The 15,839-nt window shown below is 43.9% G+C and overlaps 1 protein-coding gene across 4 annotated transcripts in view; it reads right to left on the bottom strand.

Annotated features, from left to right (window-relative positions):
- Positions 1 to 15,839, bottom strand: part of ANK3 (ankyrin 3) — a 972,780-nt gene that overhangs the window by 174,870 nt on the left and 782,071 nt on the right. For all 4 annotated transcript variants that reach the window (XM_033941649.1, XM_033941646.1, XM_033941647.1 and 1 more), the window contains one exon: positions 576 to 800. In XM_033941649.1, the coding sequence (XP_033797540.1) occupies positions 576 to 800 (225 nt within the window). The remainder of the gene's footprint in view (positions 1 to 575; positions 801 to 15,839) is intronic.

Below are 15,839 nucleotides of genomic sequence, written 5' to 3'. Positions count from 1 at the left end.
GCAGGATTCGGCTAACCAAGCTCTCACCCTCATTTAAAGGGGGAGGACTGGTAGGAAGGTGGAGTTTACTGAATCCCATCCATGCAGCAAGAAGAGAAACGAGAAGGGGAAATTAGGAAACAGCTGTCATTCCCACCAGAATCTGTAGCTTTCACCAGAGTGCCACTCAAGGTGATGAACAAAATTGGTAGCAGTACAAAAAAATAAAAAAGTAACAAAGCAAAGAAAAAAAAACTACCACATCATAGTGGATTGTTTCTTCTCATTTCAGTTTCCAGAAAAGTTAAAGCATTTTATATAGGATTCTATATATTTCATGCATGGAACTGAAAAAGTTGTTTAGGTCTTTCATTTATTTGGTGAATATTAATCAAATAAAGATATTGGGGGTGGGGGGTGGGGTGGGGGGGAGGGTAGATGATCGTACTGAAATCAACACATTTTTATCACCCTGGATAGTGCCATAGCTGAAGCCCTAATGTTTCTGTAGAAATATTTGACTATTTAAATTCATAAGTTTGAGAAAATAAAAGTTGAGAACGGAATATCAACACTGATGTCAAGATTTTACTTACCCCAAAAACTGGGCACCTGCAGGACCCATTTCCACAAGTCGACTGGCTAAACCCTCTCCTTCCACCATGGGGGGTGGGCTGGCCAGTTTGTGCCTCTTAACCAAACGGCATGTGATGCGAGTAGGCGCCGTGCACTTGCGAGGTGGAATGACGATTCTCATTCCATGGTGACGACTACCTCTCATCGATCCGCCTCGTGCGTCCACCATAAAACTGACAAGGAAACTGAATGGAAACAGGATCAAAGCTTTAATTTAGGAAGTGCACAGGAGCAAAAACCAACTCAAGTCAAATGAAAGTCATAAGCATTCTCTATCACATGCCATTTCAGTATCGGCAATCTGATCTGAAACTATGTCTTTTTTTTTTTTTTTTACTAATAAATATGCAAAACTATCAACAGAGGTATCACTTTGCACAAGGAGGAAGCATAATTAGAAAATGTTTAGCCAGAATGTGCATACTAACAAAATCAGTTATCAGTTAAACACGTGTCGCAGACTAGCAGTACATCAGATTCCAGAAAAGCAATTGGCAAAAATGACTATAATGTGAGGGTGTAGCATATGTTCTTCTGAGATTTTTCTGATTTCTAGGCATAAATTTGTGTTAAAATAGCAGATGTTTGCTGGGGAGCTGGGATGTATTAGAATCTCCCTGGAAACTGATGCCTGCTAGGGCCAGACTTAGTAGTAAGTCAACAAATACACTAAACATGTAGAAAAATCATCAATCAAGGTTTACAAAAATGACAGACGTCCACGTTCTATCATGCCTGAACCATCGGGATGGTTTATGTTCCATATTCAGTGGGGGCTGGTCTATAACTGGGTGCCACAATTTAGATACCCATTTTACACGTGGTATGTCTATTCTATATGAACACTTATGCGCATATGTGTTCTTATAGAATACTAGTGTAAGTCAGCATCAATGCACCTACTTAAGCCAGGTGTAAGTGGGTGGGCCTAAATGTGGGCAGCATGAGCTATGCGCAGAAATGTTAGACCCTGTCTAGCTGAAATTCAAAGTGAGTTAACTGGCTGGGAATGGCTGCCGACCAGTTAATTCATTCCTTTGCAGATATCTGGTCATTTTCAGTGGCTCTTAACTGGTTTGTATCACTAAAACTGCCAGTTAGTGCGGAACTTCGAGCTAGTTATGTTGGGGATGCTCTGGGGATGGAGTCTGGTTATGTCCTGACATTCAGATGTAACCAACCATGTTTAGTGGATAACTAAGACCACATATATGGCTGTTCTATCTTTATTGCTAACCCATAGCTGGTTACATCTGAATATCTACTTAATCAGTCATGTGCTAGCAGGGTGGGTAACTCCGGTCCTCGAGGGCCGGAATCCAGTCGGATTTTCAGGATTTCCCCAATGAATATGCATGAGATCTATTTGCATGTATTGCTTTCAATGCCTATTCATTGGGGAAATCCTATAACCCAACTGGATTCCGGCCCTTGAGGACCAGAGTTGCTGTGTACTACCCCACACTGCTCCCTGTGACCCTGGGCAAGTTACTTAAGCCTCCACTGCCCCAGGTACTTTAGATAGATTGCCCATGGGACAGATAGGCAAACCACTGTGAGTGTGGTTGAGTAACTACAAAAAAGCGGTATACAAGTCCCAATCCATTTAACTTTAGAAAAATGGATATTCAGTGCCAAAGCCCGGACAGGGCCCGGCATTGCATTTTCATTTTTAGTGCTGGCAGTGGGTAAAAAAACACTGGCCACCACTGGCTGAATATCGGGTAGGGTGGGGGGAGGATATGTTTTTATGGGAGAAATAGTTTCTGCTTCTACAGCATAAAAACTTTGATACAGTGAATAACAGCAGCTAGGGAAACGATTCTTTCAAACTGCTCCCCCCTTCACACAAACACAGATATTCCTTTCTGAAAATATTAATCACCTTTATGAACAGGTGCACCCAAGGCAGTGTTCAGCAGACACAGTTTTACATAATACTTACAATTTTTTTAATAGTATAGGAGTTAAAACTACTACTACTACTTATCATTTCTATAGCACCGAAAGGCGTATATGGCACTGTACATTCAACATGTAATAGATGGTTCCTTCTCAGAAGAGCTTACAATCTAATTAGGACAGACGGATAAAAGAAATGGGACAGATAGGGGTTGGGAAGTTTTTTTACAGAGAGAATAAGATGGACATACAGTAGGTATCTTATGGTGAATGGAAGTTAGGAGTTGAAGGCAGTCTCAAAATAGCGGACTGTTAGCTTGGATTTGCCTACTTCTAGAGACGGAGCATGACATATTGACTCAGGCAGTCTGTTCCAGGCATATAGTACAGTGCAGGTAGAAGGGACAGAGTCTGGAGTTGGCATTGAAGGAGAAGAGCATGGATAAAAGGGACTTACCCAATGAATGGAGTTCATGGGAGAGGAGCATAGGGGGGAACAAGTGAGGAGAAATATTGAGAGGATGCAGAGTGAATGCACTTTTTAAGTCAGTAAAAGGAGTTTGAACTGTACAGGGAAATGGTTGAAGAGCCAACAAAGAGCTAGATGAACTACACAAGATCGGTAATACCATGTGGGTCCGCTGCAATCCAATTTTTGGACGATTCCACAAGAGCGATTGATGCAGAAACAAGTTTGCATGCAAATGATTTTATGCAGGGGTTCGTCATAACTCCCGTCTCTCCTATCTGATGGATCGCTGTGAGAGCAACTCACACATGCACCAAGTTGGCAGGGGAAGCCCCGAAGCAGCATCCTGCCACTCAGCTGTTTGGGGCAGGAAACCTTTTTTTTTTAAATGAACACAGATGTCGGGCGTGTTACCCAAGCACAATATCTGTCCCCATTTAAAAAAAAGGCATGCTGACCCCACCTCCCAACCACAGACATCGCAAACTCTGCTGACGACAACCTCAGGTCCCCACCCCCCCAATGATGGTGGCCGCCCCCACGAGAGACAGGAGGGATGCCCACTCCCTCCTGCCAACAGAGGCCCCACACACAAGGCCGCGAACCATCTCCTCCCCTCCCCCCTTTTCCCCCTCAAAAAAATAAATACAGGAGGGATGTCCACTCCCTCCTGCCACCGGATGCTCTCTCGAACTTCCATCCCCTGACCACCCATACCTTTGTCAGAAGTTGAGAGCAGGAGGAATGCTTGGTCCCTCTGGCTGCAAGGCCCGCCAGTCCAAAATGGTGGGCCTTGCCCTTCCCGGTGCATCATGATGCCTTAGGTGTCTGAGTCAATCAGGGCCTCAGGCTCCTCCCTCTGTATCTTGGCATCTGAGCTATGGAGAGGCCTTAGGTGTCTGAGCAAATCAGAGCCTTGGGCCCCTCCCTGTGCATCACATGATGCACCAGGGAGGGGAAGGCCCGCCATTTTGGACTTGTGGGCCTTGCAGCTGGAGGGACCAAGCATTAAAAAAAAATCATTGTAACATTGGCCACCCTCCAACCTTCAGGTACTAAAGACAATTTTAGCGACAGGTTACAGATCATTAACAGAAGGTCAGCAATTTCATGTTTGAGTTCTTTTAGTACCCTGGGATGTAGACCATCTGGTCCAGATGATTTATCACTTTTTAACTTGTCAATTTGGCTTTGTACGTCTTTCAGATTCACTGAGATTTCTTTCGGTTTCTCCACATCATCACCCTTGAAAACCATTTCCAGTTCAACTAGATCGCTTACATCTTCTTCCATAAAGACCAAAGCAAAGAATATAAGTTATGCAGAAGAATTTTGAACAGATTGAAGGGGGAGAGATGGTTTAATGGAAGACCTGAGAGAAGCAAGTTGCAGTAATCTAAGTGAGAGATGATGAGAATATGGATAAGCGTTTTGGTAGTGTGCTCAGAAAACACAGGGCAGATTTTGGTAATACAGAGGAAGAAGCAACAGGCTTTAGTGGTTAGTTAGTTCTGAGCGGAGGAGAGAGATGATCCCAAGGTTACGAGTAGACAAGGCAGGGAGGATGAGAGTGTTGTCCATAGAAACAGAGAATGAGGGAAGAGGGAAGGTGGGTTTAGTTGGAGCTCGGTCTTAGCCATATTCAGTTTTAGATGGTGGTGAGACAGTCAGGCATCAATGTCGGACAGGCTGGCTGAAACTTGGGTCTAGATTCCTGTAGAGATATCTGGTGTGGAGAGGTAGATCTGGAAGTCGTCAGCATAGAGGTGATAATGAAAACCATGGGAGGAGATTAGTGCACCGAAGGAGTGGGTATAGATGAAGAAAAGGAGAAGTCCCAAGACAGAGCCTTGAGGTACACTGATTGATAGTGGGATAACAGTGGAGGAGGATCTACCATTGCATACACTGAAAGTACAATGGTAGAGAGAAGAAAAAAAGCAGGAGTGAGCAGTCTTGATATCCCAGCAAAAAACAGCAAATCGAGGAACAGGTGGTGATCAACAGCATCAAAAGCAGCAGATAGATCGAGAAGGATGAAGATAGAATAGAGATTGGGTTTAAGAAAGGCTTGAACAAGGTCTTGGAAGAAAAGTCGATAGTCTGTTATTGAGACAGACATTGGGGAGGCTACTGCTTGCTCTGGATTGGTAGCATGGAATGTTGCTATTATTGGGGTTTCTTCCAAGTACTTGTGACTTGGATTGGCCACTGTTGGAAACAGGATGATCAATTAGGTAACATAGTAGATGACAGTAGATAAAGACCCGAATGGTCCATCCAGTCTGCCCAACCTGATTCAATTTAAATTTTTAAAATTTTTTTCTTCTTAGCTATTTCTGGGCAAGAATCCAAAGCTCTACCTGGTACTGTGCTTGGGTTCTAACTGCCAAAATTTCAGTTAAAACCTACTCCAGCCCATCTACACCCTCCCAGTCATTGAAGCCCTCCCCAGCCCATCCTCCACCAAACGGCCATATACAGACACAGACCTTGCAAGTCTGCCCAGAACTAGCCTTAGTTCAATTTTTAATATTATTTTCTGATTCTAAATCTTCTGTGTTCATCCCACGCTTCTTTGAACTCAGTCACAGTTTTACTCTCCACCACCTCTCTCGGGAGCGCATTCCAGGCATCCACCACCCTCTCCGTAAAGTAGAATTTCCTAACATTGCCTTTGAATCTACCACCCCTCAACCTCAAATTATGTCCTCTGGTTTTACCATTTTCCTTTCTCTGGAAAAGATTTTGTTCTACGTTAATACCCTTCAAGTATTTGAACGTCTGAATCATATCTCCCCTGTCTCTCCTTTCCTCTAGGGTATACATATTCAGGGCTTCCAGTCTCTCCTCATACGTCTTCTGGCGCAAGCCTCCTATCATTTTCGTCGCCCTCCTCTGGACCGCCTCAAGTCTTCTTACGTCTTTCGCCAGATACGGTCTCCAAAACTGAACACAATACTCCAAGTGGGGCCTCACCAATGACCTGTACAGGGACATCAACACCTTCTTCCTTCTACTGGCTACGCCTCTCTTTATACAGCCCAGAATCCTTCTGGCAGCAGCCACTGCCTTGTCACACTGTTTTTTTGCCTTTAGATCTTCGGACACTATCACCCCAAGGTCCCTCTCCCCATCCATGCATATCAGCTTCTCTCCTCCCAGCATATACGGTTCCTTCCGATTATTAATCCCCAAATGCATTACTCTGCATTTCTTTGCATTGAATTTTAGTTGCCAGGCATTAGACCATTCCTCTAACTTTTGCAGATCACATGGAATAGCAAATTGAAACCTAATAATATGACTAACATGATACTGTATCAGAAATATGGTTTCGTTTACTTCATTTGATATACCACTATTAGGAGAGTACTGTCACAGTGGCTTGCCTTAGAATAAAAACAACACACAAATATAATCAGAGGAGAAAAGCGGAATCTGTAAGAAGTATAGATAAAAATTAGAGGAAAATATTGAGCATTTCAAGGAATTGCCACATCTGTCCAAAACGGAATTCCAACCACCCCTCTGCTGTTTCAGCTACCAAAAGCATCTTTGAAAAGGAAAGCTTTCATTTTCTTCCTGAAATGCTGATATGATGTTGGTAAGAGGAGATAGTAGCTGAGGAGGTGGGGAGAGCATTCCAGTCAGGCCTTTAAAACTAAAGATTGAATCACAGATGGAATAAAGATGAATGTGTCTAAGGAATTATATAGAAAAGGAGTGGATCCCAAATAAAGCATAGAAATATTTCTTTATTCTAACAGTCCAACTTAAAAACACCCGATGTGGGCTATTTTTCGCTGAAACATGGGTTGCGTCTGGGGTATAATTCAAGGAAAATAATGCTAATAATATGTACTCTTTACCAGGTGTGTTATGACTCAGCACAACAGCTCATTATAGTCTCTTTAAGAAACATACTATGCCATACTTTTTATTGTAATCTGAATATTTTTTCTCCCATAATTGTGGAGTGGAGTAGTGCAGCAGCTTGAGAACCTGGGGAACTGGGTTCAATTCCTACTGCAGCTCCCTTGTGACTCTGGACAAGTTCGGGGTGGTACTTGGAGAGACCTCCCAGGAAAGGGACTTGGGAGTTCTGATCGATAAGTCGATGAAGCCGTCCACGCAATGTGCAGTGGCAGCGAAAAGAGCGAACAGAATGCTAGGAATGATAAAGAAGGGGATCATGAACAGATCGGAAAAGGTTATCATGCTGCTGTACCGGGCCATGGTGCGCCACTGGGTACATGAAGAAGGACACGGTACTACTTGAAAGGGTCCAGAGAAGAGCGACTAAGATGGTTAAGGGGCTGGAGGAGTTGCCATACAGTGAAAGATTAGAGAAACTGGGCCTTTTCTCCCTCAAACAGAGGAGATTGAGAGGGGACATGATCGAAACATTCAAGGTACTGAAGGGAATAGACTTAGTAGATAAGGACAGGTTGTTCACCCTCTCCAAAGTAGGTAGAACGAGAGGGCACTCTCTAAAGTTGAAAGGGGATAGATTCCGTACAAACGTAAGGAAGTTCTTCTTCACCCAGAGAGTGGTAGAAAACTAGAATACTCTTCCGGAGTCTGTCATAAGGTAAAACACCCTCCAGGGATTCAAGACAAAGTTAGACAAGTTCCTGCTGAACAAGAACGTTCGCTGGTAGGACTAGTCTCAGTTAGCGCGCTGGTCTTTAACCAGAGGGCCGCCGCGTGAGCGGACTGCTGGGCACAATGGACCACTGGTCTGACCCAGCAGCGGCAATTCTTAATTTCTTATGTTAACACTTCATTGCCCCAGGTACAAGAAAGGCAGCATATCAAGTCCCTTTTCCCTTTGCTTATTCTTGCTGTACACCACCTTGAATGAATTCCTTCAAAAAATAAATCCTAATGGATAAATAAGTAAATGAATGCACTACTAGTAGGTTTTTATGTAATGATCACAGGGTTCTAACTGATGAATGGGGTATCAAGATTTGAGATAATATACATGGTTATGACTCTGTGAATTAATATTATGGTTTTGAAGGTTATGCTATGTGACATAGCGTTCCTTCTTTAAAAGCGGTGTCACTCTCACATGGTCCCATTTCTTAGCTCCCTTAAGTAATCTAATGGCAGTGTTTTGAAGTAATTATGGTTGAAGTAATTACATCTTGTGACTCCCTTTTTAAGAGTGAAGTAATCAATGTAGCTTGTTAGTGGATAGAATTATAGTTCTCAATGTATCAGTACTGAAAAGGCAAATCATATGTAGTTTGTAAAAGCATTTTATTGAAACACAGAAAATAAGTGACCCCCCTCTGGGAAAAAGTGACAAAAATGTTGAGAATGATGAGTGTTTCATGTCATGGATCCATAAGAAGTCTGAGAAAGTTACATGTTTGAACTGTAAAAAAATAAATAAATAAAAAATTTTCACATAAAAGGATGGAGTTTAGACTATTGTTTTTATAAGTTGTTTGTTCTAACAGAATGTATTAGAAGATAAGAATAGTCATACTGGGTCAGACCAATGATCCATCTAGCCCAGTCTCCTGTTTCCAACAGTGGCCAATCCAGGTCACAAGTACCTGGCAAAACCCCAAAGAGTAGCAACATCCCATGCTACTGATCCAGGACAAGCAGTGGCTTCTCCAGACTATGGACTTTTCCTCCAGAAACTTGTCTAAACCTTTCTTAAATCCAGCTACACTAGCCATTGTAATCACCTCTTCTGGCAATGAGTTCCAGAGGAACTACTCTCTGAACCAAAAAAAATTCCTCCTATTTTTTTTTAAGTATTCCCATTTTTTTATTTCTTGTGACTTTAGTCACCTTTTCCCAGAGATAGTCACATATATGCTTTGGATGATAAGTTCTTATCCAGAATCACATCCAGAAACCCAAGTTATTGGACAGCTTGCCTTTGATGACAAGGTTTGAGTCTATATAAATTTGATCAGAAGATATAAGACCTGTTTGACATGTTTACATCTTAGTTGTGCTACTGTTTTAACTTCTCCTTGTTTTAACAGATGTATTCTTTTTATTGATTGTTTTATTATGTATTTCACATATATTGATTGTATGTATCTTTTCTGTTGTGAACCGCTTCAACTTTTGGTATAGCGGTATACAAAAAAAATTAATTATTATTATAACACTGCTGTGCATGTAGTGATGAAACTAAACATCCATATATTTTGTCAGTGTTCATTGTTTATCTGCCCCCGATGAAGACAGTGGGCAAAAAATGGCCATTTTAAGAATTTTAAAATAAAAATTGACTTTTAATTATCTGCTCTTCTGTCATATACCTATGCACATTTCCCATGTTTCATTTTCTATATATTAAACCAAAGCATTGACCTATCATCCCAGAATTCTCTTATTTTTTTATGTAGGTTGAACTAGCATAGCATGTTTCAAGGGCCATTTCTCTAAAAGAAAATCAATTATAAATAACAGCAGGAGGTTAAAATTAATAGTGATATTAAATTAAAGTTCACTTGTGCATAAAACATCATCTTAATCAGAAATTAAAAACAGATGGCATAAACATTACAAAATGTTTTCTTTCAAAACATTTAATCATGGTTCATTTAACATTTTTTCTCAGGATCTCAATAAAAAGTAGCAGATGCCTTCTAACAACTAAAATATGAGTCAAGCTAGCATAATTTTCACATTTTAACAGCCATACTAAACCTAGACTAATAGTTAAGTACAAAGAAGTTCACCCTATACATTTTGGCAAACAATCTGGACCGGATTATGTATAGGACACCCAGTCTCAGCAGCTACCTAAGAGGCTTTTGAGAATCGCACACGGGCGTCCTATATAATTGTGTCTGTCTTGATGGACAGACGCTTATCCCTGCCTAACCACCCCGATTCTCTAACCGACATCCATGTCACAAGCGCCGGTTAGAGAATCGCATTGCTCCTGAGCTGATCATTATTATTATTATTATGTTCTTGTATACCGCCATACCCAGTGAGTTCTAGGCGGTTCACATCAATTAATTAGGATCCGATCTGCACACGGATTTACATTTTGTCGGAGTTACAAGCAACGAGGAAGGAAATGATGGTACATTTTAACAGAAATTTATCCGAGTTACAGGCAACGACAGGTTGGATTGGCCGGGAAGAGGGAGGGAGAGAGAAGCACAGGGGGGGAGGGCTTATTGCAGGGGAGTGAGGGTTAAGGGTCCTGTTCGCGGAAAAGGTATGTTTTGAGGAGTTTTCTGAAGTCGAGGTAGGTCGAGGCCTCGAGAATCATGGGAAGGGAATCTCCCTGCAGGAATCAGCTCAGCGACCGCTGCAGGAAACCCCCAGCCACAAAGTTGGCCGGCAGGAGGGATGCCCAGTCCCTCCTGCTGGAACCCCTGAAGCCCCCCACTGAATGTCCGTGTGCCCAATTCCTCCTGCTGCCATCCCACGAAGATCACCAGCAGGAGGGATGCCCAGTCCCTCCTGCTGGAACCCCCCCCCCCGATCACCGGCAGGAGGGATGCCCACTCCCTCCTTCCAGACCCACCTGAAAACTTGTTCCCACCCGACACCCCCCAAGCTGACCTGGATCTCCCCATATCTTTTTCTTGTAGGCCAGCCAGAAGGATGCTTACTCCTTCTAGCTGGCAGGCCCACCACCACAGAATGGCGAGCTTTCCCCTTCCCGGTGCAATCTTGGCTGTACTGTGGAGGGGTCTAAGGCCCTGATTGGAGGGGTCTTAGACGCCTGGGCCAACCGTAATCTTAGGCCTCCCACCCAGTGCATTAGAGGATGCACCGGGAAAGGGAAAGCCCGTCATTATGTGGAGATAGAGCATTTTGCTGGCCTACATTTCAGGTGCCTATTGTGACCCTAGGGCCACCTAAGCTCACCTTAAAGAAATCCCCCTTCTCAGCCTAAGGCTACTTCCGGGCGAAACCACACCCATTCTTAGCCTTGGGTGAGCTTTGGCAGCCCTACGTGTCTCCCTAGGCTCATGAAAATGTCTATAATGTAGGCTGCCTGCCATTGTCTCAGCGAGGTGAATCTCAAAATTATAGGCTCTCTCCTGCGGAGAACCTTTCCTCAGGTCTACAGAGTCTGGTGCTTCTCAGATTTCCACGTCAATCAAGAGATTCATCTGCCAGCTTTTCACCTTACGAGTTTGGCTAAACAAGACAGGATATTGGAGAGGCTGGAAATGCGAAGTATCCTCCACTACCTGGAGAGGACCAATGATTCCCATCTATCTGACCATCTTTTTCTGCTGACCAGCCAATCAAGATGAGACACGCCAGCCTCCAAAGACTTCGATTGTCAGAAGGATTTGCATGGCAGTTTCTTCATGTTGTATTTCCTGTGGAATACTGCCACCTCTCTACTATAGCACATTCAAGTAGAAGTGTTGCTGCTTCCTGGGCAAAGTCCCAGGTTGTTACACTCAATGAAATTTGTAGAGCAGCTACTTGGTCTACACTCCATACCTTTACAAGGTTCTACAGAGTGGATCCCTGGTACTGCGGGCAGGCTCATCTGTCCCTCCCTAGATATCCGGCACTGCTTTGATATGTCAGCCGGATGGTGTACATCCGAGGGTGCTGAAGGAACTTAGGGAAGTTCTGGTGGCTCCGCTTACTGACCTTTTCAATGCTTCCTTAGAGTCGGGAGTGGTACTGGAGGACTGAAGAAGGGCAGATGTGGTCCCTCTACACCAGGGCTGCCCAAGTCCGGTCCTCGAGATCTACTGGCAGACCAGGTTTTCAGGATATCCACAATGAACATGCATGAGAGAGATTTGCATACCAAGAAGGCAGTGCAGGCAAATCTCACTCATGCATGTTCATTGTGGATATCCTGAAAACCTGGCCTGCCAGTAGATCTCGAGGGCCGGACTTGGGCAGCCCTGCTCTACACAAAAATGGAAGTAAGGAAGAAGTAGGGAATTACAGGCCAGTAAGTCTGACTTCTATAGTAAGAAAATTAATGAAAACACCTTTAAAATAGAGAATGGTGAAGTTTCTGGAATCCAGTGGATTACAGGACCAGAGGCAACATGGATTCACTAGAGGTAGGTCTTGTCAGACAAATCTGATCAATTTCTTTGACTGAGTGACCAGAGAATTGGATAGAGGGAGTGCACTAGATGTGATATATTTAGATTTTAGTTAAGCCTTTGACAGTGTTCCACACAGATGTCTAATAAATAAACAGAGTGCTCTAAGGATGGGCCCCAAAGTGACGGGCTGGGTCAGGAACTGGTTAAGTGGAAGATGACAGAGGGTACCGGTCAATGGAGATCGTTCTGAGAAAAGGGGTGTTACCAGTGGTGTGCCTCAAGGTTCTGTTCTCGGGCCTGTTCTTTTAACATTTTTTATAAGCGATATTGCTGAAGGACTGTCAGGTAAGATTTGCTTCTTTGCAGATGATACCAAAGTCTGCAATAGAGTAGACACCCAGGATAGTGTAAATGACATGAAGAAAGACCTAGTGAAGCTTAAAGAATGGTCTGAAATTTGGCAATTGGAATTTAATGCTAAGAAATGCAAGGTCATACATTTGGGCTGCAAAAACCCGAAGGAACGGTATAGTTTTGTGCACAACAGAAGTGCAGGACTTGGGTGTGATTGTATGTGATGATCTTAAGGTGGTCAGACAGGTTGAAAAGGTGACGGCGAAAGCTAGAAGGATGCTAAGGTTAATAGGAAGAGGTTTGGCCAGTAGGAAAAAGGAGGTATTGATGCCCCTGTATAAGACTCTGGTGAGACCTTGTTTAGAATATTGTGTACAATTTTGGAGACCTCATCATCCAAAAGATATAAACAGGATGAAGCTGGTCCAGAGGAAAGCTACTAAAATGGTGTGTGGTCTTCATCATAAGGCATATAGGAACAGACTTAAAGATATCAATATGTATAGTTTAGAGGAAAGGCAGGAGAGGGAAGATATGATAGAGACATTTAAATACCTATGTGGCGTAAATGCGCATGAGTCGAGTCTCTTTCAATTGAAAGGAAGCTCTGGAATGAGAGGGCATAGGATGAAGTTAAGAGGTGATAGGCTTTGGAGTAATCAAGGGAAATACTTTTTTACAGAAAGGGTGGTAGATGTGTGGAACAGTCTCTTGGAAGAAGTGGTGCAGACAGAGACTGTGTCTGAATTCAAGAAGGTGTGGAAAAGGCACGTGGGATCTCTCAAAGAGAGAAAGAGATAATGATTACCACGGATGGGCAGATTAGATGGGCCATTTGGCCTTTATCTATCATGTTTCTATGTTTCATTGGTGAACAGATCTGCCTTCATATATGCTTTAGCCGGGTTAGATAGACAGATTCACAGCCATTTTTCCATGCTCTGGGGAGTTCCCGTGGCTTGGTGCTTAATTCAGTGGTAAATTCCTAGCTATGTTCTTTGCTCTTAGTAACCTAGTTTCTTTGCAAAATCTATCACAGTATAATTTGTATACATTGTTCACTGTTATGTTCATTTATTTATATATTGACGTCTTGCACTTCAAAATAACACCCGGTGAAGACTGGATGCATAAAGCCAGTTGTTATGAAATGTTTTTGAATATCTGGTGGCATTTCTGAGGGTCTGAAGATTAGTATAATATAAAAATATAAAATTGAGGGTAATTAAGGGGTGGCCAAAGGCTGACCATCTCTTAATATCGGCATTTATTTATATATACATATGCATGCAGGTAACTAAGCTATGCCTTCCCTGTATACAGGCAAGTTTGTTTTTCTGTTGGGATAACCACATAATAAAGACAATTGCTTTCAGGACAGTGTGGTTATTGCCTATAAGTGAATAGGAAAGCAAAAAGTTATTCTCTGGGATTTATCATTTGTTGCAGCGCACCCCTAGACACCAGAGCGTTTTATTGCACGTAATTATTATATAGCTCTGGCAAATACTGAAAAGCACTGTCAGTTCTTAGCATCACTCACTAGAGCAAACATTCTCCACCATTTGCAGATAAACGTGCCCTGAGGAAAAGCCTAGTCACCCAAGGTAATATACTGAGTACTTCACAAGGGAGATATGAAACCTGTGTCCTCCTTCCAAGAGGAGGACCCCTCTGAGCCACATGAGTTCCTGTTGGAGCAGCCGCAATGCAAAAATCCTTTCAGCAGCCAAAACTATTGCTTAATAGTGGCACGGATGTTTAACTAAAAACAAGCCTTATTTTCTGATGCTGTCATCCAAATCCAGTGGCTTGTATTTTCCTTTGGAGACTGTAGGGTGTGGTGTGATTTTCTATTGCTATATAAATTTCCAGTATATTTTGCAACCTGGAAAAGGTAACTCTAATATGTCAGTAGTTATGGGGAATGTGAAATAAGGGCCCAATGCTAACATGTTTGACAAAGCTGTCAAGCAGCAATAAAAACAACAGAATCTCTATAATAAAACCCTAAGCGGCGCATGCGCACTTCTACTTGCGTGTTCCGTATGTCCGTGGCCGAAAGAAGTGCGCATGCGCGCCTACAATTGCCCCACACTCGTGGCCCTGTTTGCTGTTCCGAGCTGCTGAGGACTCTCCTGAAGGCCCTGGAGGAGGGTCGGCCGCTGCTCCTGCGCGGGACTGGCGAGATGAAGGTGTTCGCCGCAGTGGCTGTCGGCGGCTATAGTTCCCCTGCAAGGCCAACACACCTATCTGGAGTCCCCTGCTGCCGACCCCCCCTCACAAAATCCGGTGCTTGCTCACTGTTCTCGCAGTGCTGCTGCTTTAACTTTTCGGTCATAGGCAGGATGAGTGAAGTAACCAAACTGCCTTCGATGACCCAGAAGCTTTTCCTCTGCTACTGCTTCCTGCCCCCACATAGGCGGAAAACAGTAGCAGAGAGAAAGCTTCCAGCTCACCAGAGGCAGCGTGTTTACTTCACTCATGCTGCCTATGACCAAAGAGTTAGAGTAGCACCGCAAGGAGATCGGTGAGCAAGCAGTGAGGGATGGGGATGGATCATGCAGTGAGGGATGGGGAGGAATAGCATGGTGAGGGTAAGAGATGCTGGACCTCAGGGATGGGGAGAAAAGTAAAGTAAAGGACCAGACCTGCTAGGGAAGAAAGGGAAGGGGCAGATAGAGATGCCAGACCATGGGAGGAAGAGGAAGGAAAGGGGATGTTAAGACTACTGGATGGGAAAGGGGGTGGGGGTGGGGGAGAGAGAGAGAGAATAGAGAGATGTCAGACCAGGGAAAGGAAGGAGGGAGAAGAGGTTCAAGACTAAGACAGGGGGAGGGGAAGGGAAAGACAGAGATGCCAGAACAAAACGGGGGTGGGGGGGTGGGGGGGAGAGATGCCAGACTGGAAAAGAGGATAAAGATACCAGACCATAGGAGGGGTAACGAGAGGGAGGAGATGGTACACAGGGATGGAGGGAAAGAGGAGAGATAGGGAGGACATGGTGTACAGGGATGGGATGAGGCAGGAGCTGACTAGAGAACAAAAGGAAGTAAGCCAGAGAAGCATAAGAGTTACCATACTGAGACAGACCACAGGTCCCAAAGAGTAGAACAAATTTATGCTGCTTAAAATAAAGCAGTGGATTTCCCCCAGATTCGGGGGAGGGAGTGGGAGAAGGGAGAGATGTTGGACTCAAGTGAGGAAAGGAGAGAGAGACAGAGACAGATGGATGAGAAGGACAGAGGGGCTACTAGGGGGACCAGGAGAGATGGTAGGGGATAGGGAGAGATGGTCTTGGGGAAGGACAGAGGGGGACAGGAAAGGGAAAGATGGCAAAAGGGGTGAAACAGGGTCAGAGAGAGATGGTAGAGGTTGTGAAAGGGGGAAAGGGAGAGATGGAAATGGTAGGATCACTGCTGCTTTGGGGCACTGAGGGAGGAAAAGTTGGTACGTCAGGACTG

The sequence above is a fragment of the Geotrypetes seraphini genome, chromosome 4 (assembly GCF_902459505.1).
Source record: "Geotrypetes seraphini chromosome 4, aGeoSer1.1, whole genome shotgun sequence".
In the NCBI taxonomy this organism is placed as follows: domain Eukaryota; kingdom Metazoa; phylum Chordata; class Amphibia; order Gymnophiona; family Dermophiidae; genus Geotrypetes; species Geotrypetes seraphini.
This window is presented reverse-complemented; position numbering and strand designations above follow the sequence as displayed.